This window comes from Pelodiscus sinensis, chromosome 4 (assembly GCF_049634645.1).
Source record: "Pelodiscus sinensis isolate JC-2024 chromosome 4, ASM4963464v1, whole genome shotgun sequence".
Taxonomy (NCBI): Eukaryota; Metazoa; Chordata; order Testudines; family Trionychidae; genus Pelodiscus; species Pelodiscus sinensis.
Window position 1 is genome coordinate 97,934,439 of NC_134714.1, and position 25,223 is coordinate 97,959,661.

Sequence of the window (25,223 nt, forward strand, 5' to 3'; positions counted from 1 at the left end):
AACACTGAATGAGTCTTCCACCAGATTGTTCCTAAGTTCTTAGGGACAGGACCATCTTTTTGTTCATTGCTTGTGTCCTGCCACACCATGGGGTTTTGGGCTGTGACTTGGGATCCCAAGACCTAGTGCAATCTTAGTAAGAGCATATCTTGTAATAGATGTTGCACACTTTGCAGTCGATAAAGGGTTTTGATAGAAGGAATTAAGACGCAGTATACGAGCGGGCGGTGCTCCCGCGTCGCTAGCTCACCAGCCCCCCACTCCAGGGGCAGGCAGCCCCCGCTCTGCCCCCTGCCGCTGGGGAGGGCCAGGTCGAGGCGTGTCAGCCTGGCCCTCCCCGGCTTTCCCCCCTCCGGCAGGGAGGAGGAAGGGGGTGCGGCGCCCGGCCCTCTCCCTCCGGCCGCGAGTGGGGAGACCACACGGCTACAGCCTCCGCCCCCGCCAACGAGGGGCAAGGCCAGATGGCTCCCATGTGGCCCCTCCCCCTGGGCCACCAGTGACGCAGCACAGGTCCTGCGTCCCGCCACCTGAGCCCCCACGAGGCTCTGCAGCCCCTCCCTCCCGAGCCCCGAGAGGTCACGCGGCGCCCGCGCGCACCCCTCCCCGGACAGCGGAGTTGCCGCGCGGTTCAGTTTGAACCCCGGCAGCCGCCAATCCACGTGGCGGTTGCCGGAGTGACGCTAAGGGGCCGGCGGCGTGTGGGGGCGGGGTTAAGCGCCGGCCTGTGCAGGGCGGAGCCGATAGGGGAGCATGGCGGGAGGGGACGAAGCAGGGCAGCCGCGCGGCTCTCCCCGGGGCAGGTCGCAGCTCCCAAGGAGCACGGGGAGGCCGCGCAGCTGAGGGCGGGGCTCTGTCTCCCGCCGGAAACGCCTTTTCAGAGTGCGGTGAGGTAGGACACCTGTGCCTGCAGAGCAGTCCTAGGGCACCAGGAAACCCTGCGAGGAGAACCAAGCCTGGCCCCGTACAAATGAGCCTGGGGCAGCCCAATCACTCCATCAGCCCAGCAGAAGCATCTGTCCTATCCCTGGACGCCGCCTTCTTGTGGGAATGGCGGGGGAGTGGGGAGCTCCATAGTAATTTGATCTATGCCATCAAATACCAGCAGTGCCCCACTACTATATATATATATTGGACAAACTGGACGGTCTCTGCGGGAAAGAATCAATGGACACAAATTGGATATACGTAAAGGGAACACATAGAAGCCTGTTGGTGAACATTTCTGCTTGCCTAGCCACAGTTTAACAGACCTGCAGGTGGCTGTCTTGTCACAGGCCAGCTCCACAAGCCAGATACATAGGGAAGGACTGGAATCACAGTTCATCCACAAATTCAATTCCCATGCTAATGGACTCAATCGTGATATGGGCTGGCTAGGACACTACCTACTTAATAACCACTGAAGGTGCTAACAGTGCTCTGAGTGGTATCCTTCCTGTCTTAGCAATCTATCTATTGACTGATTTTTATCTGCTTAGGTTTAAGTACCCATTCTCCAGACACTTAATGATGCTCTGTCACACACACCCCTTCCTTTTTTCTTTTTCTCCCTCCTCCCCTTCCCCTCTTCTATTTATTTCGAGTTTTCATATCTCCTATTCATAACTCCAGTCATCTGAAGGAGTGGGCTGTGCCTATGAAAGCTCATGATACCATCTACATGTTTTGTTAGTCCATAAATGCTACCAAACCATTTGTTGTTTTTTTCCAATAAAATGGGACATGTGACTGCTTCACATCTTCTTTTGTCAATTGCTTGACAAATATATGGCTGGAAAAACTCTCTAGTTAGAGTAGTTGTTTCATGCTACTTTCACTAGTTTACACTTGCTTCAGGTTGTAAAAAATTTCTTCACAATTCTCTGCCATTGAGACATGCTTTTCAGACAATGGAAGTCTATGTTCTGAAGCACAATTCTGCAGCAAAGACCAGGCACAAAGCTTGGAATTTTGCAGTAAACTCCACACCTTGGCATCAGTGTATATGAGCACCTGAGTGTTATCATGGATTCCATACATCTGTTTCAGTCCATATAATTATTTTATTCCCTCTTCAAGAACTGACTCATTTCTTACCACAAGTCATATTTATTATTTCCACAACTACCCGCTCCAGCACCACCACTGGGGAGTCCAGGTTGCTGTATAGTTAACAAACAGTAGTGGAAATATAAAACATTGTATAAGCCAAATGAAATCCTAAGAAACAGAATAAAGTACAATTATGAAGAGAAGGGAATGGAACCATCTTTAATGGACACAACACTTAAAACATCCCAGAGAAGTGATTTTTGTACTGGACAGAGATGGTCTGAGTTGAATGTCTGTAGGAAGGAAGTTCCCTATTTAAAAAAAACAACACAGCAAATGCTCTGTCATCCACTGGCCTAGGAGCTGATGGGAATACTTTACCTTTCAAAAAAGCAGGTTCTGAGTGAAAGAAAGTGTATTTACTAGACTTCTCCTTTTCAGGTACTAAAGCATTAGAAAGCTTATTAAACCCACTCCAAAATGCTCCTTACCTGCCAAATACAGGTGTAGATGAACTGATGATGTTCATCTAGGTACAAATTAGTCACAACAGCTGTAAGCACAATGCAAGCAAATCAATGTTTGTGGTACCACTGACTCGGTTAAATACCTTCTTCCTCTACTCCAAAGACCTGGCCTCCCTTTTTCATGTAGCTGTGTCATAGGAGAGAGAAAGTGAAAATTTGTAGCCTTTCAGCAGAACATCAACCAATGAGTGGAACCAAAATAAGCTTATCAAATAAAATGGGACTGATTATCCATAGAGTCAAACCAAAGAATCTTTGATGGCAGCAGCAGGTTTCCAAAAGGAAAACCAATCTAAAATACTTTTAAATGGATAGGAAAAAGATAAATGGGTTTTGCTGGTGGTCATTACTAGTAACTGAATGATTAGTTACAAATGTTAAGAGCTGTTGACTTGGTCTGAATCCTTAATTCCTCAAAATGATCATCATTATCTGCCAAGTAATGACATCAGTTAGAAGCTATAAATTATTGCTCAGTAAAACATCCCAGGCCTGCAAATTCCCTAAAGTGTTGCAGCTTTCAGTGATCATGAATGGGAAAGTGAAATGGGGAAGCAGATTATTATAGACTCAGGGCCATCCAATCTGCAGGGATGACTAGCTCTTATGTGAGAATGCCAATCTGTGTTTACAGACAGTTAAAAGGAGTACAAAGCTGACTAATAACACTCTTGATTACATGTGTGTGCTCTGTACATGCAGATGGTTAAGAACTGGATGATCTGCTTCCAAGCAGAATGATTTCAGTCAAATCTTAGACCAAGATTTTCTAAAGTGACTAGTATTATGGGTGCCTAACCTTAAGTACTTTAAAAGGGCCTGATTTTCATAGGTCCTAATTATCCAATCAATGAAAATCAATAGCATTTCAGGAAGTGAAAACCTAGGCAGCCCAGAATGAGACATTCAAGCTACTAACATTCATGTGTATGGAGTATTTTAATTTGGAGAATAAACAACCCCCCACTCACCTGCAAAGACAGCAGGGAAATAAAATAACTTTGAAAATATCTAGTTAAAAAGAAAATTTAACAGCCACTAAACAAACTTGTGAGATTTATTGCTCTGATCCCTACACCTCCCACAGTGGTGTGCTTATCTTTGGGTGCTAGCTCTCCTCCTGCAGTGGCACTCCAACCACTAGGAAACCACTATGGCCGGTTGAAAATTCTGCCAGAACTGTTTTTCTACAGAAAATTGGATTTTTGACTAAGTGGAATATTTTACAAAAAAAGTGTCTCTGCCATAATTTTTTTCATCAAAAAACTGAACAGGGATAAGCTTCCCAGACAGGCTTCATCTCCCATGTTGCACCTCCTCCCTTTACCAAAATGAGAGGCTGTGGTGCATCAAGAAGTGGGATGTAGTCCATTTTGGGAGCCCCACCTATAGAAGGGATTGGGATCATGAGGTGCTGTAGTGTCATTTTAGAATTGAAGTATTTCAGGTTTTGGCCAAAATATTTTTATTTTCAGTTAACTGCCTAACACTTAAAACTTTCCCTGGAGGAAAAAAAGATTCCGATATTCTCTAGATACCACTGCTTTCCTTCTCAGCACAGACACATCCTTCAACAGCTGACAGGGAAAATGTATAGCTAAAATGTAGGTTAGCTATATGAAATGAGAGTTGACTTAAGCCTCTTAATTCAGCTTTTTTAAACCATCAAGTTTAAAAGAAGAGGAGAAACATGAGAAAGAAAACAGATTAATGGGGCAGAACAGGGAAAAAATAAATAATTATAAAGAGCCTTTTCTTTCTGTGCAGAAAGTTGGTTGATTTTTCAGCAGCAGTTTGTGATCCAGCAAACACTTTTAACTCACTTTCTTCTAAAAAAGCTAAACTGGACTCCTGTTATTCCAAAATAAAAATGCATTAAGAGGGAGTTAAGGCTGAGGATACATCACAGTATATTAGCATAAAACAAATTACAGGAATGTTGGAATTCTCCAAAAAACAAACATTACAAACCTAGGTTATTCAGAATTAAGATTAAACTTAAAAGCAATCCAAATGTTAAGGATGCATTAATTGTGCATTTTGATATCTCAACAACCTTACATCTGCCTTGGAGAGATACCATGAAATAATCATTCAATTATGGTTAGTGCATAATAGACCTGATAGTTCCAGATTAGATTAAACTGATTTTAAAGACACAATCTATTTTTTCTTTCATTTTTCTTCTTGATGGATTTACAGGGATGATAGTAACCTCCAACAGCAGAAAGTAAATATTTTCTCTGAGGGTAGCTTGCCTTTAATACCATTGGGAATCACAGGAGGCAGTGGTCATTTTGAGAGAAGGGCCCTACCATCTTTCGTGGGGGAAACCTCTGGCCTCTGTTTTGAGAGCAACTGGAAATTGCCAGTGCAGCATTTCCTCCAGCATATTTAAGCATTTGGGGTGTTTTTCTACTGAAAGCTTACTAAGGACTTGAATTCCAGATGTTGTCCTTAACAAGGAGTTACAACTGACATTAAGTCCTTTTGCTTCTGGTCCTCCTTGCTGTCACTGTGCTTGTGGCAGAAAGGGGGCAAACATTCCACTTCAAAGAGACATCTCTGGTACTAAGGTAGACTTTTGTCCAGCATCTTTGATGCTAATGGTAGATGTGGCTTTTGCCCCATTGTCCTGGTATGTAGAGCGTCAGCAAAGTAGTTACATTTTGGTGCAAGTCTTTCTTTTTTCAAACAATCGTAAATTAAAAGTAGAGTTTTCACCTTTGAATTTCCTGGCTTTTCTTTTAATGTTGATTTTCATTGAAAGGTCTCAATGTTAAGTGTAATGCAGTAGCTTATATTAATTAAAACAGGGATGCCAGTTATCATTTATTTTTCTTTGGCTTATAAGGCATGCTAAAGGACAAAGCTACAGGCAGTCCCCGGGTTACGTACAAGATAGGGACTATAGGTTTGTTCTTAAGTTGAATTTGTATGTAAGTCGGAACTGGCTCCAGATTCAGCCGCTGCTGAAACTGATCAGCTGCTGACTACAGGAAGCCCTAGGCAGAGTTGCTCTGCCCCCGGCTTCCTGGAATCAGCCGCTGATCAGTTTCAACAGCGGCTGAATCTGGACTCCTGGGACAGAACAGCTGGGGCATTGCCGGGTAGGTCCCCGCAGGACCAACCCGGCAGCACCCCAGCTGCTCTACCCCAGGCGTCCCGCAACAAAAGCCTGGTCTGCTGGGGGGGGGCGCACTAGCTGCGCCCCCTCCCACCCCAGCAGACCAGGGAGACCCGAGCAAAGCCGCGGAGGCGCAGAGGTCCCGCCGCCTCTACGGCTTTGCTCTTGTCTCCCTGCTGTGCTGGGGGAGTCCCCCCCAGCACAGCAGGGAGACCCGAGCAAAGCCGCAGAGGCGGCGGGACCCCGCTGCCCGTGCGGCTTTGCTCCTTTGCCCCGGAGGCGGGGTCCCCCGCCTCTGCGGCTTTGCTCCGGGGCAAAGGAGCAAAGCCGCACGGGCAGCGGGGTCCCGCAACCTGTGCGGCTTTGCTCGGGTCTCCCTGCTGTGCTGGGGGGGACTCCCCCCCAGCACAGCAGGGAGACAGGAGCAAAGCCGCAGAGGCGGGGGACCCCGCCGCCTGTGCGGCTTTGCTCCGGGGCAAAGGAGCAAAGCCACACGGGCAGCGGGGTCCCGCCGCCTGTGCGGCTTTGCTCGGGTCTCCCTGCTGTGCTGGGGAGTCCCCCCCAGCACACGAGGGAGACCCGGAGCAGCTTTTCTCGCCCCAGAGGATGCGGTGGCAGGACCGCTGCGCTCTGGGCGGTCCCGCTGCCCACGAGCTCCGGGGCGAGAAAAGCCCCGTTCGTAAGTGCGGATCCGACGTAAGTCAGATCCGCGTAAGTCGGGGACTGCCTGTATATCCAGACCCTAAAGTGAAGTAGCCTGGAAAATTCCTTGGTGAAACAAGTCTTCCCTCCAGATCACAGAATAGCAGAACTGCTGCTATAATTTGTTATCTAAATAAATAGACTCATGCTAAATAAATGAACAATTGTTCACAAACTTTTCCTAGTCTGCTAGCAGTTCAAGGTCAAGCCTTAGGATGAAATCTTACTTCCATTGTAGTCAATGGGAATTTGTCATTGGCCTCCATGGGGTCAGGATTTCAGCCAGAGGCAGGGGCAAGCCCAGCAACTGAGGGCAATGATCTGTGGATCCACATAGTCATGAATGCACAAGCTTTGTGCCCTTACAGCCCTGTTTCAATCTCTTGTGCATGCTAGTGCATGAGTGTTGGAGGGGAACTATTTGTATGACATGGCCAAATCCTGTCTACCATGTCTGTGCAGTGGACCCATACTGGTTCAGCTGCATCTTAGAGTCCCTGCACCTTGTCTAGAAAAACACGAGATTTGTCTGGAAGTACATAATATGAAAGACAATTAGAAATATACAACTGCCAATATAATATGGTCTCTCTCTTTTTTGAATAAACGATAAAAATAGCAAAGAAACAACACTTCTTTCTATGACAGACTGGCATTTTTCCAGCAAACTTAAGTACTTTTTCTACTTTCAGGGCAAAAACGATGGGATGTGGTCCAAGATTAGTCATACAAACCTGAGAAATATGGAATAAGAGGCTGGGCTGAAGCAGCCAAAGTGGTACCACCAGCTGCAAGCCCATTAATTAATGCTCTGCGGTATGTAGCAGGAAGAATGACCCTGATACTTGCTGAATACAAGGAGATAACTTTTACAGAGCAGCTATGCTTTTCTTAAAGAGGTATATTTATCCAAGAAGAACTTTGCACATTTCCCCCCATCTCACAAGGCAGTAAATTAGTTCTAATTGCAGAGATATGTAATAAAAGCTGCACCCAGCCTTCTGCAGCAGTTAAAGGTTTATTTTATGGTTTTAGGTTTTCTTTGAGTGTCTAACTAAAAGAAGGAATTAAGAAAAAGAACTAGAGAAAAATGTAGGTTTTATGGATCTATAAAATCATGATGCTTTAGATAAATGTATCTTCCCGTGCAACTTACACAATATAACTTAACACTGAAGTTCCGTGGCTGGCAGTATGATGCACTGTATACACTATATTACATATCTCTTTTTCCATTTGCAGTTCTCTTTACTTAGACATAATGTACATTGTTATCTCCTCAATAAGGAAAATGTGTATTTACCCATAGCTGAAGACTATGTACTCTACTACTAGGTTTATTAATCAATGTGAAAAATAATAATCAATAGCAGATCCAGGGCCAAATTCTGTGTATACATTTAACTGTTTTCAATATGTATTTTTTATAAAGACAATAAAAGTTAGATCATAATGTACTTTTCATCTGCTCACACAACTCCCTGTGAAGATCTCTATCTTACATTCTGGGTGCTTACAAAAGCTCCATCTCTATCAATAGCCCAGATACATTTTTGCCCAATGTTTCCTCTTCAAAGGTTTTCATGCTCACCACCTGTGAACTGAGTTTCTTGAATATATGTTATCTAAAGTTTTTTTTAATATGATTATTAATATTTGCAACCACTAAATTAACCAGTTATGACTGAACATTCATACCACAGTTGAGTCCTACAGAAGAAAACAAGGTAGACCACATACTAAGGCAACAGTTTCTCTGTTGCCCTATCCTTCCGAACCACCTGAATAAAAGCAAAACAAAGGGGCCAAAAGTAGCAACAGGAAATCCCACCTAAACCCCAATCCAGCAAAGCACTTAAGATGTGCGAGTAGTTCTATTGACTTCAAAGACTCTTCACATGATTAAAGTTAACAACACAATCAGGTGTTTGCTAGATCTGGACCCAGTATACCCTGAGGTAGATATATCTATACCAATATTCTGTGGTCTAGAATGAGCATTAGGCAAATGAGCAAACCAAAAGGGGAGAGTATGCCTATACTGCTTGCCCTAAGTAGCAACTCTTTGATACTAGGAAATGTTAAGTGGGAAAAATCAAGAATACAAATATATATTTAGCACAGCTCAGCAGTTTAATTATGGTTAAAGAAAGAACAGTGAACATGTGGGCAGCTTTCAAGCCTACCAGTCCAAAAGAAGGCAATACCAGCTTAAGCCAGTTCTTCAAATATAATGAAAAAAGTTCAGTCAATCAGTTCAAGATCATTCAGGAGAAAAAATTATCTTAGAAGACTTTGGACGGGTGAGTTTTGCTACAAATGCAGCTGTGTGATCTAACAAGCTGCAAAAAAGCAGTACTGGAATGGGCATTCTCAATCTTTTGGTGGCAAACTTCAGCCTACAGTGGGCTCTGTCAGATTGTACCTTGTTCCCTTTTCAGGACATCTTCAGGTTCCATAGAAGTCAATTATTACAGGCTTTTGTATCATTTTGTTTTTACTAGAAGGCAGATGTTGGAAATATTATTATAAAGCTGTATTTATTTAAGTCTTGCTTTTCTTTACACTGATTTATTTTCCCCTTCTTCTATGGTCATTATTATGTGGCTCTCAGCTTCTTGAATCTTCATATTAAGATTTTGTTTCTAGAATTCAAAGAGTTTGGACTTTCCAAAATATTTATGGATGAACTCTGATTCCACTGAAGTCAACGGGAGCAGAGGTAAACCAATACAATGCTTTGAAACACTCACCCTATGTTTATTCCGAAGAAAAAGCCATACTAATAAACAGCTTATCAAACAAATACGACAAGCTTGCTGACACGAGGTAGCCCTATGCAAGCAATTGCTGTCCATTAGATGCATTATGTGATCAATTTTAACATTTATTTTAGAAAATGGTTATTATGAAAATCCCAAACCCACTAGGTTGTCCACTGGTATGCCCATCCTCCCTGAATGTAGGACCAGATTCAGGAAGTACCCACTTTTTCCAGCACCATTTACGTGTATAAACAGGTGGCTCCAGTTACATATATGGCATTACTCGTTATAATCTCAGTTTACAAACATTTGGACCAATTGCCTCTTTCCTGCAAGAGTAGATGGTGGCTTCTTGTTCCCTTTAGAGTGTTCATTTAAGGCAGAGCCCTACAACTGACTGAACTTGTTGGAGAAAAGATTGGTTTTCATCCTTCAAGCCTGCAGAGTTCTGCGGGTTGGATCCAATTCCCAGTAAAGTCTGTGGAAGGGCTCCTGTTCATGGGGAACTGGACCGGGCCTTTGGAGAGTTTCAAAAATAAAAAGCAATGTGAAGAATAATAGGATATAAAAATAAAATGTATTGCCTTCCAAATTGTCCTATTCTTTTTTTTTTTTTTTAAATCTCTTGGTAGTAGTTGTGTCTTCTACATGTTTTAGCACCAGAAAAACATATAAACCATTTTTATTGCACAGAGCAGGAATTTATCTGTGTGTTTCAGCTTAAATCTGCAAGAATCCTCTTATATTTTAGAACTGAAGTGAGAAAACAACATTAAATTCAGTTTTATCCTGTGCACAGCAATTATTCTAACTGTCAGCACATGACATTTTTACTTCCACAGTTAAAGAGTGAATAGTCAGATGACGTTCCACAAGAAATAGTGTAAGTTCATATAAATTAAATCACGTCTCCTATAATATCTATTGCCTGTCATTTGAGAATGCAAATACTTTAAGACCATTTAATGCTATTGGTCACAAGCAACAGCAAACTACTAAGCAGAACTAAGAAGGACACAAATAACATTATTAAAACAATAAAATCCATTATCTCCTTTGCAAATGATTATCCAAATGTAATGACCCTGATAGGTTTTTCTAAACTCTGCAGATGCAGAGTAAAATCCACAACCTATTGGAGTCGATGGGAATTTAGTCCTTGATGCCAGTGGAGCAGAATTTCATCTTTAGTATCTAACTTTTAACTAGCATTTACAGTGAAGTCTTTGGGACAAGGATTGGGCCCTAATTAACTCCTTTTAAATAACAATTCAGATGTGTATTCTGTATGGTTGATTTCGCATACAGAACTAGAGTATAACGCTGTCAAGGGCATTGTACCTGGTGCAAGACACTAACTTTCCTTTGCTGCCACCAGCAATGCTAAATACTAATGAATATTTGTCCAGTTCTAATCTTTTTTTATGATAAATGGAAGCATATTTCAAGAATGCTGTACTTTAGATAACAAATTGTAACATTTGTTTAATCCTGACAGATCTGTGTCTGATTTTCCTTAAAACAAAATGCAAAGATAAGATCTGAAACCAACTCTAAAGTATACTGTAAAACATTTTACTATATACTGAGAGCCAGATGCTGCTTTGTTACACTGGTGTAAATCCTGAGTAACTTTGAGTTCAGTGATGTTACTATATTCAGAATTTACATTATAAAGAGAATTAGTTCTATATTTATTATATATAATTATTATTGTTTAATTAGCACTGCTAGTTGCAAAAATTGTATGTGTATATAAACATGAAAATAATTTAATAAAAGATTTTGTATGAAAAAAATCTAATGTCTAATGTGTGATCCACAAAACCAGGATTAATAGTTAACACTCTTCAATTATAGAATCCATTTTATGTAGAAAGAGATAATATATAAACAAAGTGCTTTATCTGGGGTTTGACTAGGAGCTCTGAGATTGTAGTGTGCTTTAAGATAACATTCCAAACCTATCCTTTTAAGTTTCCAGCCAAGAATTTGTTTTTATAATTTCTTTACTGTTGGCAAAAAAAAAAAAAAAAAAAAAAAAAGAAACTTTACTCCAGTCGGTGAACCTCTCACTCACAGTTGCTACCTCTCCCACTTTTTTAACTGAAAATGATACAAACATTTTGAAAGTCAAAACCTGCAAGGAATTGGCTCTAACTATTCTTTGTCACCGTTGCTTTCTTTGAGTCTCCTTTATTGTACTGAGCATGAGATGTTAGAAGATGGTCTATTAAAATAGGAATAACAACACTAGTTAACCTAAAAATATATCTTGATCCTGCAAGTTCTCTCACACATCCCAGAGAAAGCTGGCCTTTATTTATAAACTGTTCTAAACAACTGTGACAACCGTACTTCAATGGGACTACTCACATTATTAATGCGTCCTCCTGTAAAAGTTTACAGGCAACACAGCACTAACCAACACCTGGAAGTTCATTTCGATACCAGTAGGGTATGAATGTAAACACATTTGCTATTCTGTGTATGGAATGTCCCCTTGAGTAGCTGCTAGGAGGTTGGGAGGGGTGGGGAATCCAGGCCCATCCACTCCTCTGGGTTCTGGCCCAGGGACTCTGTAAATAGGAGTTAGCTGCTAAGTGTGAATCCTTACTGTTCCACTGCTGCTCACTCCCTGGTCCATTTCCCTGAGGACCTGCTCCATCCTTGCCTTCTTTCAGGGCTTTATCTCAAAATGCCCACAGCACCCTATCCAGGGTTCTGCAATTCTCCCTATCCACCATGTCTGGTCTTCAGCTACCAGCCCTGAGTTTCAGCTGGGTCTGCAATCAACCCTATACACTGGCCTGTCCAAGGTACTGCTATTTTCCCAGTCAGTCACTGCATTTGTCTGACTTAAGCTCCCAAAAGGAACTGACAGGCCTTCTTCCAGCAGCTTTTTTATACTGGTTTGCTGGGCCCTGATTGGCTGCAGCAGAAGCAGCCACTCTAGCTTGCCTGGAGGACTTCTCCTCTGCTCTCTTTCCTGGAGTGGGATGTGGCAAGGCCACACTCCAGGGCTTTGAAGCACACCAGGGCTTTGAAGCACACCAATAGTAGTGATGTAGGACACTGGCTTGATGCTAGACTTGGGTCCGTTCCAGGCTTTAGGAGGCAAATGACTTTTGCAGTACAACCTATCTTTGGTAGCCTGCCTTCACTGATGACCCTGGTGAAGAATTGCATAAGCTAAAGCCAAGCATAGAGGCTGTGACAGGGCACCAAGACCCTGCACTAAGCCCCAGGGGGTGTGCGCCTTAGTAGAGGGGCCAAGGAACACCTACTGGCCTTGCGCCGGCTGCTCCCAAGCCGCGGATCAGCTGGGTAGCGCCGCGGATCAGCTGAGTAGAGCCGCGGATCAGCTGGGGGAGCGCCGTGGCGCAGCCGGAGCTGCGCCGTGGCAGGCGCTGAGAGGGAGAGGGGCGACTCAGCTGGCCGGACGGCGCAGAGGGCAGGACGTATGTCAGCATCCCGGCGTGGCGGGAGCTTCAAAACCCGCTGGGCAGCAGAGGGACGGGGGGAGACAGGTTAGGAGGGCGGACCTGCCAAGGGAGGTGGTACGCGCCCGGGACTGTCTCCCCGGTGAGACCGGACGCTGCTGGGAGGGGGCATAGAAAGGAGAAAGGAAGTAGCCCAGGGCAGAGCGGTGATTTAGCCCGTGGGCTGGCGCGTTTAGGGGCGCAACCCCATCAACCGGACCAAGACTGTCAAGCAGTCCAAGTCCTTAGGGCCCTGGGCTGGGGCCCATGAGTGAGGGTGGGCCCGGGCCCCCCTTTCTCCTCCTCCCTGTGGGGAGGCTGAGCGACGTGAGTGTATAGCGGAGAGGGGCTAAGTAGCCCGACTTTTAGAGGGCCGGACATCCCAAGACTGGACTGAGGGTGGGTCGGACCAGGGACACCGGACCCACACTCCTCTACCCCCCTTTTTTCTGGATAAAAGGGGGGTGGGGCGGTTACAGAGGCCAAGAGTTTTCAAGAATTCTGAAGATATTGCTCCAGTTGAAGTGAGTAGTAAAAATCCCAGGGTGACAGTCTATGCTGTGATAGGTAGTGGGGAAAATAGAGTGGTTTTAACCCACCTTTATACTACTGGAATCTGGTCTTCTTTGGGATCCAAAGAGGTATCTGGCGTAATTTAGACAGCCCACCCCAAGGCTGTCCTTCCACTCCCAGAATACTTCTTATGCTGTGGCTTGCCCATGATCATCCACAGAACCATCCAGGGTAGTTATACACAGTTCCCACTGTACCCCTATCAGACACAGGGCTTTCTCATTTAAAACAAGTAGAACAGCATACTGAAGTTTGGGGGACAGAGCTCCCTCCACCAGTGACTTGAATGGGATCAAACTTAAGCCAATGTTGAACATTTATAAAAATCCCATCCTAAAATAACTATAAATTATGACATGCCTATTTATGAATTGTAAAAGAGAAAAAAAAAAAGCTGTCCTTGATTCATTCTCCCTTCTCTTTGCTGAGAGCTGCACTGGGCAGCTTACTTTGGAAAATCTCCCATTGATTTCAGTAAATAACCATAGAAAGGACTAGGCCACATTTTCATAGAGAAGTTTTCTGCTGTTATTTGGCTGGTTTTGAGCAAGCATAATATTCACAAAATTGAAACTATTTTATGAAAGCTCTAAAGATTGCATGGAAATTTAATGTAAAATGTGCAACATGATTCTGAATTGAAAAATATGCAGTAAATTTTCAAAATTGTATTAGTTTTGAATTTTTGAGGAGGTCACTGAGATTGGCTGTGTAATTCACATGGTATTTGTTCCGCTTTAGGGCCCTGATTGATGGGTTCTACTTTCTGAGCTGTTGACAGTGAGCAGGAACGGTTTTAATTAATTTCCCAGAAGGAATCAGTGTATTTTGTGTGCTATCTTTGGACCAGCCAGAAAAATAAAATAATCTATCTGCACAGCAGGTACAATCCTTTGTTAATCACCCCCAAAAGACCATCTAGGAATTGAGTTTGGGACTAGTAGCCTTGAAGACAATTAAAGAGAGAACAGTTCATGATCCAAAATTGCCCTAGAAGGGTACCCACAATTTCTTCCCCACAAGAAAACACCACCAGGTATAAAGGCTATGGGGCAGAGCCTGCTACAAGGGCTATTAAGTGGAATATATTGTTTGAGGACAGAAAGCTGCACAGCTTAATGGAGTCCTCTGCAGGTCCAGTTAATTCACGTAAGCATTCAAATTCTGAACCTTTGGAGATTCTTCTATTGCTAATTTCATAGTTATGAAGAAGCTGGTGCTAAACATGAGCTTATGCATAGTTTGGCTATGTAAGAGGTGGGGCATGCATGTTTTATATTTTATTAATTTTCTGTCCTATGGCCAGATTATGATCTCTAATCCCACCTCATTGAATTTAGTGGCATTACTCTGCTTAAAGTAGTACAACTAAGATCAGAATTTTGCCAACACTGTACAGATAACAGGAACTGGGTTATCAGATTATTATTTTTATTATCTATACATTTCTGGGTGTGCATGGTGCTTGATAGATAAATAATGACAGATCCCTAGGGGACCTTACAATCTACATTAGAATTTGCACAGCAAAGGAAGTGACACTAACAAAGGGATTTGGTAAGGCAGTGGTTTTCAAAGTACGGGTCACAACCCAGTCCTGGGTTGTGGAAATTCAGGCACTGGGTCACTTTGCTGTAGCGTGACAAGGTGACCAGCGGGGGGTGCTAAAGCCAGCTTCCTGCCTGTTCTGACACTGTTCCCTGGAAGCAGGCCTGGCTCTTAGGTGGAGGCGAGTAGCCAATTCTCACAAGACACAAAAGCAAAAGAAACCAAAAAAGGAAGCCAGTCCTATTTCAAAACAGGCCCAGAATGAGTTCCGTCCATTTTTGCTTGGTGATGCCCGGTGACAAACCCCTCAAACAAGGTCAATTCCCTTTTTGGTTGGCATTGCCCACTCCAGATAAATACGCCCCAAACAAGACATTCTTCGAAAGGGATGTTTTTTTAAAAAAAATCCAGACACAGAGCAGTAAGCAGACAAAAAACCCCACCCAACCCAATGCCCCTAAACCCACCAAACCAACAAACTCCCATCAGAGCACCCACCAGGCCAACACTACATGGTAGACAGGCAAACACCATCTACTTCCCAGTCTCCCATGCACCCTCCAAACCAGCAAGCAACCTCCAACCACACACTCCCTTCCACGCCTATCGCCCTCCTTATTTGTAGCTCCTCATGGTGGTAGGCAGGAATGACTCATAGCATCCAGGAGAACTCCCAGGTGTCCGAGTTTGAATCTCTGCTCTGTGTGAGTCTGACTGTGACTGAGACATGGGAAAAAGCAGCATGGAATCTGACTCCCAACCCTGCGTTTGGTTCCCTGAAGCCTTTCTCTCATTATCCTATAGTTTCCTGTCAATCAGGCTGACCTGGAGCCTTAGCCTCTCCCCACTGGCCCTGGGGACTAGGCAATCACACTCTCTGGTGGGGAAATTCAAACAAAGCAGCCTCCACTCATGAAGCCCAAAAAAGCAACAACTCCAACAAGCCAAGAAAGTGGCCAATGGGAGTGTGGAGCCAGAGTCTGAGGTGGAGCTGGATCTGATGCTAGCCACTTCCAGGGTACAGTACAGTCTGCTGTGCCAGGACACGCAGGAAACCTGCCTTACTTTCCCACTGCATCATTAACCAGGAGCTACTGGCAGTCAGCCTATACTCCAACAATCCCCAGGCCCAACCATGAGCTCCCCAAACCCAGAAACCCCTCCTGCATCCCACATCTCATCCCCCCATCTTATAGCTTGCACACCCAGACAGTGTCTGCACCCCCCTGTATTGCTTCTTCTACCCAGCCCCCAGCCTGGAACCCTCAGCACCCAAAACCCCTCAACTCTAGCCCCAGCTGAGTCCACACCCCCAGGCAACGCCTTCATCCCCCGCATGCCCAAAGCCCTCATCCCTGTGGCCTCACCCTGGGGCATGCACTCTAGTAAAAAGATATAATTACATTAGGTCATGGGCAATAACAATTTTATTCAACTGGGTCGTGAGAAAAAAAGTTTGAAAACCCTGTGGTAAGGACAAGATAGTATAGGAGGAAGCGCATTACAACAGTGACCACACATGAGAGGTGGTTAATATTATGAACACACCTTGTTAGGTCCTCTTGATTAAAAAAAAGTCCAAAAATCCAAAAGGTTAACATGTTAGGGTTTGTGAAAGTTGTTCAGCATGAAAGCTGAGGGTGTGTGTTTGTGTGTGTGTGAACAGTGTGCAATACTGACAAAAAGGAGTCTGGAGGAGGATGTGAAGGGCAACAGTGTGGCGTTGTGGTTCATATGATGAGGGGAAATATTTCAGGCCCAGAGGAAGTCATGGGATGGGACAAACAGCTGCTCACAGGAGAAGGAAATGAGCACTGTGTCAAGGAAAGATGTGCTGATAACATAGGTTAGAAGAAGGGGAAAGTATTAGAGACATAAGATAAAGGAAGGAGCTGATTTAAATAGAGCCTTGAAAATGTAGAGAAAATGTTTGACTGTGGTATGGAAGTAAATCAGGAGCTATCCAGCAAAGCACTCAAGCAAATGCTTAAAGTTAAGTGCATGGGCAATCTTACTGGTTTCCATGAGATGACTTACGTGCTTAAAGATAAGCATATAATAAGTGCATTCTGCCATAGTATCCCAATGCAAAGACTCAAACACGGGACTGCCAATGCTCTGAGCACACTAATAAGAAACAGAAATGACTTATAGGAATGGTGACCATATTTTCTGAACCAAAAATACGGACACATTAGCCACACTCCCTGGCTCAATAGCCATGCCCAGCTGCAACTGGAAGTCCGACCTCTGGGGTAGTACTTCCCAGGTCAAGATGGACACATGCCCGGAATTAAAGCATGCTATGTGACCCCTCTAAGAACTCCTCCCACTGTCCTCTACCAATAGGGATGGGTTTGGGCACCATAGGAGCCCCCCATGCAACTATCCTGCAATTGCATTAACCCAGGCCCCAGACCTAGGGTCCCATGACACTGCAGCACTAGGGTTCTAACCTCGATTCAAGATGAGATCCAGCATCCGAGACCTGTTACTTTGTGGTGTAGATGCAGCCAGGGCCAGTCCGAGCCCTTTTGGCACCCTGGGCCTGGGCGCACAGTGCTTTCCCCAGGAGCAGGGCGCATGTGCGAGCCGGTCACGGCTGTTGGTGTGCAGCCCGGGGCCTGCTCCTGGAGCGCACAGCGCATGTGCTTCCCAGCTTGGCCTGGCCAGCACTGCTGGCGCACGCGCCGGGCCATGCAGGGCCCTGCAGCCGTAGGGGGAAGGGCGCTGCTGGCTGGCACTGCGGGCCAGCGCTGCGGGAGCCAGGCACGCCTCTTACTGGATGCTGCGCGCCCCTTACAGCTGCCATCAGGCGCCCTTCATCGGTTGGCCCCTGGGCAGCTGCCCAGCTCGCCCATGCCTCCGTCTGGCCCTGCATGGAGCCCCATTTGACTCAGGACCTAGGAATCGTCCAGAACTATCCTACAATTTCATGGGACAACTTCCTTAGTCCTCTTAACAGATTATGCTTATCAGCTCCAATTAACTGGTAATCAGAGGAGCCTGGAGCAGCTCCCCCTCTGCTGCAGGTAGGGTGCTGCTCCAGCCCCAAAGAGGGCCACCTGTAAACATGGCAGCAGCCCCTGTTTGTGGGGGCCCAAGAGTCCTGCAGGTAGGGACAGCACCAGTGTCCAGAACAGCCTCTCTCCGTGGGGAGTCCATCCTGCCGTAGACAGTGGCTTATCCAAGGGGGCTGGAAGCTGGCGGCAGCCCTAGTGTGACCCAACATTAACTGGTTAAATGATGAATGGGAATTTACATCCCTAAAGAGATGGACTGCAACTGCGTTGTTTGAGTTGCAAAACTATCAAGTGTCCTCTGTTTCTACAAGCCAGAACGACAATACTGAACTAACCATGACAACTACAGGGTGGAGAAGGCCATGCCACTAACCCTCCCCATCACTGTTTGAAAGGTCCATTTCCCATGAAGCTCAATGGAGCTGGGCTATTTTGTATGTAAAGCTACTGAGAAATGTACATGTCAATCCCATGATGGCAATGCCTTTATTATGTAAACAACACCTAATTCTAATTGCCAAATGAGACCACTTCCCAACCTGCTTAAAAAGGGCCTGATCCAATTTACATTTTAAGCTAGGATTGGGCCCAAAGCAATGTGTTGACATTCCCCAAGAAGATCCAATTAACATTTAGTCACCCTTCAAAAATATAAGGGACAAATCAGTCAAAGCCCCACTGCCTGGTAGAGGCGACCTTTGAAGAAAACTGGAGAGACTTTGAATTGACTTCTTCTAACAGTAATGCTTTCTCTCACTGGACTTGGGGTCTTTAGCACAGGTTTCAGTTTGTGTGTCGGAATAACTCAGAAATGCGTTGTCACAGCTAATAACTCCATTCAGGTCTAGGCAATATGCAGCCCAAAGACAGAAAAACAAGTCCCTTGAAACTGGAAGTCAAAACATCTCACCTCTTCACAGAGCCACACACAAGTCATGACAACCTTCTCTGAAAAGGGATGATACATCCTGCCTCCCTGTGGACGGGCCAAGTGTTTTCACCTGGAATCTTAACATGCTGTTTAAATCATCAACTGCTTGGATGAGGAAGACTCAGAAAGAGTTTGTCTATCATCTCCACCGGTGTGACACGGTGATTTCACCTCTGTGGTGACAGACCAGATCTCCCTTTGGGCTCTTGTGGAGCAGCAGGTAGCCCAGGGCAGTCTTTCAGAGGCACCCCTTTCTATTCCTCCATTTCAGTGGTTCTCAAACTTTTTGGCCCAGGGTTCTCAAACTTTTTGGCCCTGGCTCCATGTAAACCTTTCCACAGACCACCAATAGTGAGTGCTAATGGAAACTCACTATTAATTACATAATTATGCCTGACCCATTTGGCTAGTGCTGCAGCTGGGGAGATGGGGGAGCGCTTCTTCCCTGGGAGGCGAATCGCACAGCGAGGCTTGGGGCTTCCTCCCCGCCACTGCGGGAAGCTGGCGCTGGTGTTCTAACTGCATGTGGGAGGCGGGGGAGGCTGCAGCACTAGCACGGACTCCCCACTGTGGGGGCAAGGAGAGAAGCTGAGCTCAATCCACAGACCACATGGAAGGCAGCTGCAGAGCCCCCTCCTGCTGACTTGCGTGTGCACCCTTCGCACCCCCCTGCGCCCCTGCATCCGAGCCTGCAGGAAGAAGGAGAAAAACCGGCCAGCAGGAAAAAGGAGCTGAAGGGGAGCGGTGGGGTCAGAGCCCTTTGAGTCACACCCCCTGGCTGCAGCGCCCTGGGCCTACGCCCGGATTGCCCGGCCCTGAGGCTGGCCCAAGTGAAGATGTGACACATTGCTTCCGCACTGGACCCTTACATCAACATCAAGGTCTGAATATCTGGCTTTATAGATTGATGTGCACAAACATGTAGCCTATAGATGACAGACCAGTTGTTCAGTTTGACAAGGAGCTAATATTCTGATTTCAGTATAGAATCCTAGAATCCTAGGGCTTCAAGAGAGACCTCAGGAGGTCATCGAGTCCAGTCCTCTGCCCACAGGGGATGAATAATGGGAACCTTGGGCTAAGGGGATTACTCTAAAATTAGGCTTTATTCATGACGATTAGGCCTCAACTGGAATATTGTGTTAAGTTCTGGGTGCTACATTTCATGAAAAACATGGACAAGCTGGAGAAAGTCCAGAGAAGAGCAACAAAATGATTAAAGGTCTAGAAAACATGACCTATGAGGAAACATTGAAAAACTTGGGTTTATTTAGTCTGGAGAAGAGATGCCTGAGAGGGGACATGATAACAATTTTCAAATACATAAATGGTTGTTACAAGGAGAAGGGAAAAAAAAATTTCTTAACCTCTGAGGATAGGACAAGAAGCAAAGTGTTAGGGTACATCTACACTGCACTCTAAAATTGAAGTAAGATACACAATTTGCACTACACAAATTGCGTATCTTATTTTGATTTTATTTCAAAATCAGCTATTTCGAAATTTGGCATGTCTACACAGTGCCAAATTTCGAAATAAAGTGCTATTTCAAGCTATCCCTTATTCCTCCTGCAACGAGGTTTACAGGGATTGTGAAATAGCACATCCTTTATTTTGAAAAACATTTTGAAATAACGGGAATGTTTATTGAACACAGGGCAGCTATTTTGGGATACCTCTGGTATCCCAAAATAGTCTTGCAGTGCAGACTTACACTCAAATTGCAGTAAGGGCAGCTTAGATGGACATTAGGTTAAGCACTGGAACAAATTGCCTAGGCAGGGACGTTATGAAATCTCAATCATCGAAGATTTTTAAGAGCAGTTTAGACAAACACTTGTCAGGGATGGTCTTGATAATATTTAGTCCTGCCTTGAGTTCAGGGCCTGCAATAGATGATCTCTTGAGGTCCTTTCCATTCCTACAATTCTGTGACTATAGGAAAAGGGAACTAATTAGCCCTAATAACTATAATCTCCAAGGTAACAGAGAAGAGTCTGAGAATGAAATATTTTGCTTCTGGAACAAGTAGTTGGCAAAACCAAGGTCAGACAAACAACTTGCTGGGAAAATATATAGATTTCACACTGAATTCTTTTTCCTGTTTTTTGACCAGCACCTGCTGAAAACTTACTGTGCTAGTGCTCAGAACAGAAGTGTTTGGTCTACAGATCAGAACGTGCAAGGCAAAGACACAGCATTGTGTAAGACCAATAAAAATATTTCTAGGCTACTGAATCCTTCATATTTTTACAATTATTTAGAAAAGGAGAATCTTTTTACTCGTTTATCACCCAAAAAAGCATCTTCTAACAGTACTGATGTAATGGTGGGCAAACACAGCAACAAAATATATTGTCAAATTAATCAAAGGAAATTTCTGCTGCACTTGTTTTTAGACTCAAGAAAATTCAGTTTAACTCCATCAGCATCTTCATTTTCCCAATTTCCTATACCATTGTTGCTGCTGCTCCTCCTGCTGCTTAAAGGTCAGTGTTGCTGCCCTCTGAGATTGATGCCTTTGATGTTTATTATTATTATTACCACGGATGGTCCAGAGATAGAGCAGCATAACGAGGATGCTGATTTCTTTGTGCCCCTAGTGGCCTGATTTGCAAAGGACTAAGACAATAACCATACTGTTCTGGTTTTCATTTGAAAATCTGATGTTTCAAGCCTGTTGGTTATGAAGATAACCTTGGAAGTGTGTAAACTGATACACTGTTTTCTTGTTGAGTCTAGAGTCAGAAAGACTGAAACAACAGTATCAAACCAGGTGTGATCTGAGGTGGGAACTATAAAGACAAATTAATAACAGTTAGCACAATAAATGGGTACCATAATAACAGTTACTATAATAAATAGGTTGAGGTGTGGGGGGGCTCGGGGCAGGAGACAGGGGGCGTAGAGTTAAGGCAAGGGGTTGGGAGGTGCAGAAGTCAGGGCAAGGAATGGGGGGCTCATGCCTGGGGCAGCTCCCTATCTGCACTCCACAGAACACAAAAACCTCGAATAGTGCTCAATATCACCCCTTCTTTATAGGTAATTTATAAATAAAGACGCAGTATAAATCTCAATCTAAACCTCCTCCTTCAGATTGGCTGCTTCTGGTGTTCATATATATATCGATATCAGTAGAAGATTACCCGGAATTGCTCGAGTCCTTCACAGCGGAAGGCTGAGAGTGCGGGGGTGCAGGAGTCAGGGCAGGGGTTTGGGAATGAGGGTGCTCAGGGCAAGAGGCTGGAGGTGTGAGGGTGCAGGAGTCAGGGATAGGGGGTAAGGAGGGTCTCAGGGCAGGGGTAGGGTACAGGAGTCAGGGGAGGGGTTTGGGAGGTATGGGGGCTCAGGGCAGGGTGGGGGGTTCAGGAGTCAGGGCAGGGGATTGGGTGCTGCTAAGGTCAGAAATGTGGGGGGTACAGGAGTCTGAGAAGGGTGTGTGGAGAGCTCAGGGCAGGGAGTGCAAGGGTCATGGCAGGGGCAGCTGGCAGCTGGCAGCTGCTCGCCAGGGCTGGGCCAAGGTGATGGGAGCTGTGCTGATTGGTCAACCGCTGCTCCCCAGGGCTGGGGCTCTTGCTGTCCCTCCCCAACCCATTCTGGAGTCATTCTGGAGTATAACTGTCCCAGCTAGCAGAGACCCTTTCCATTTTATGAGAAACAATCACGTTCCCAGGAGCGGCTTTAGGCCGGCTGCGGCAGCTGGCGCCCCAGGCGGAGTGCATGATCGGTGCCCCCGCCTTCAGGGCCATCAATGGACTGACATCATCATCGGTCGCCCCGTGCAGTGGTGCCCTAGGCGGCGGCTGAGTCCGCCTATAGCCACGGGCCACCCCTGCACATTCCATACACATCCCATTGTCCTGGCCCGACCAAACCCGGACCTTGATTTAAGTTAGGAGAAGAGGAAGCTGCCTACCGAATTTGGTGGTCCTAGCTCTTACTACTTAGGAGGTGTTCTTGTACAAACAAACTCACAGATGGACACACAGACAGACAGACTCTCTCAAATATATAGTAGATGAAATTAATGAACCACAACCAGTCTGCAGAACTTCAGTGGTCTTTGGAAGGGTTAAAAGCTTGTTAATAATGTGGCAGGAGAGCCCTCTCACCCCATTACACTCTCACATACGGGAGGAGATATCTAGGTATAATCCAAAACCTGGACACACAAATGTGTAGAATTCTTTGAATGATCTCAGTAATGTTTCCTTTTTGAATTATGTCAGCAGATAAAATATGAGTATCAAGGACACAGGAAGAAAAGAAACATGAATTTAAAAAGTCTTTATAGGATTTACTAATTTTGCTCTGGTTGTTCTTTTAAATCATCCATGATTTCCCCTTTTTATTTCAGATTGTGAGGCCAAATAAGCCTTGTGGAAAATAAATGAAGAAGGAAGAAAGAGGAAGGAGGGGACCAGTTGCTAACCCTATAGGAGAGTCAGGCAGGAAGGGAGAGATCTTGTTCACCTAGCCCCCAGACTCTTGTAGCTCTGTTCTCCTGCCTCCCTGTCAATTACCCATTGACACCTCTTGTCAGGAGGTTATTAACAGCACAGCATTGGTCTGGGTGACAAGCTACTTTGCATATTTAAAGAGACAGGACCAGACCCAGTTTGCAGTGGATGGGGAGGTGGGGTGGTGTCACAGCCTTGAATTCACCCCTGCAGCATGATCAGCATAGACCCCAGCCCAGAAAAGCAAAGTCACAATAGGATGCAATTTGCCCACTGCCTGCTCTGCTGAACCTGTTCACATAGGGGGCTCGCAGCTGCCCAGGTCTGGCCCACGGGGAGCCCCCAGCAGGGTGGCATGTGTGGGCATTCCCTGTCTGTGCCTTGGGGGTATTTCATGCACATGGGCGCTGCCTTTTCAAAAGAGCATCCCATTACCTGTGGGGATTTCAGGAACCCGTCCCTTCCTGGGGAAAAAGCGATCATGCCCTCCTAAGGATTGCAAGGCATTGTACAAGGGGGAGAGCTGTCATGACCACCCACTGTAAAGAGGGAAACTGAGGCACCCAGCAGCTAACAGCCTCATTTTTTAGATGTTCCCAATGAAAGTGCTGCAGTCTGCCTACCAGGCCCACAGGGATCCGCTAAAGACCATGGCAACAAGACAGTCCCTGAGTTAGGGGTAGGCCCAGGAGTCCCAACTCCTACTCCGTTCCTCTAACCACTAGACTCACACTGCCTAACAGAGGGGTTAAGGGTCCCACTCACTCCCCAGAAAGGGAAATGCAATCAAAGGCCATGGGTTTGCTTTGCCAGCATAAGTGACGTTAGCCAATCTTGCCCCACCCAATGCAGCCCATCCGCCTGGCTGCTAGTTCCAGCACCATGTTTTTATGTCAAATTGTCAGAAGCTGAACATAAGAATGGCCATACTGAGTCAGACCAAAGGTCCATCTCACCAGGATCCTCTCTGATGACAGTGGCCAATGCCAGATGCCCCAGAGAGAGGAAACACAACAGGTAATCATCACGTAATCCCTCTCTTCTCATCCATTTCCAGACAAACAGAAGCTAGGCACACCATTCCTCCCCATCCAGGCTAATAGCCATTGATGGTCCTAACCTCCATGAATCTATCCAGCTCTTTATTTAAACCCAGTTAAAGTCCTAGTCTTCACCACATCCTCTGGCAAGGAGTTCCACAAGTTGACTATCCACTGTGTGAAGAAAAACTTCCTTTTGTGTGTTTTAAACCAGCTGCCTATTTATTTCATTTGGTGATCCCTAGTTCTAATATTGTGGGAATAAGTAAATTACTTTCCCTTATTCACTTTTTCCACACCAGTCATCATTTTATAGACCTCTATCATATCCCTTCTTAGTCTCCTCTTTTCTAAGATGAAAAGTCCAAGTCTTTTTAATCTCTTTTCATATGGGACCCGTTCCAAACGACTAATCATTTTTGTTGCCCTTTTCTGAATCTTTTTCAATGCCAATATATATATTTTTGAGATGAGGTGACCACATCTGTATGCAGTATTCAAGATGTGGGCATACCATAGATTTATGTAGAGGCAATAAAATATTCTCTGTCTTATTCTCTATCCTTTTTTTAATGATTCCTAACATTCTGTTTGCTTATTTGACAGCTGCTGCACACTGAGTGGATGTTTTCAGAGAACTATCCACAATGACTCCAAGATCTCTCTCAAGTAGTTGTAGCCAAATTAGTCCCCGTCATATTGGGTGTGTCTAGACTACATGCCTCCTTCGACGGAGGCATGTAGATTAGCCAGATCGGAAGAGGGAAATGAAGCCGCGATTAAAATAATCGCGGCTTCATTTAAATTTAAATGGCTGCCCCGATCTGCCGATCAGCTGTTTGTCGGCAGATCGGGGCAGTCTGGACGCGCCGCGCCGACAAAGAAGCCTTTCTTCATCGGCACAGGTAAGCCTCGTGAAACCAGGCTTACCTGTGCCGATGAAGAAAGGCTTCTTTGTCGGCGCGTCGCGTCCAGACTGCCCCGATCTGCCGACAAACAGCTGATCGGCAGATC

At 45.3% G+C, this 25,223-nt stretch overlaps 1 protein-coding gene across 8 annotated transcripts in view; it reads left to right on the forward strand.

Annotated features, from left to right (window-relative positions):
- The window catches only part of LOC112546777 (uncharacterized), a 55,710-nt gene extending 30,757 nt beyond the window's left edge, over positions 1-24,953 (forward strand). For 4 of the 8 annotated variants that reach the window (XR_012903583.1, XR_012903584.1, XM_075927807.1 and 1 more), the window contains one exon: positions 7,080-11,201. Coding sequence is in view for 2 of the 8 variants with exons in the window: in XM_075927807.1 (XP_075783922.1) it covers positions 7,080-7,111 (32 nt within the window). In the remaining 6 variants the exon portion in view is untranslated. Of the gene's footprint in view, positions 1-7,079; positions 21,199-23,066 lie in introns of those variants that run through there. The other 4 variants (XR_012903587.1, XR_012903588.1, XR_012903586.1 and 1 more) reach the window with 3 other exon arrangements.
- The last annotated feature ends 270 nt before the right edge of the window (positions 24,954-25,223 follow it).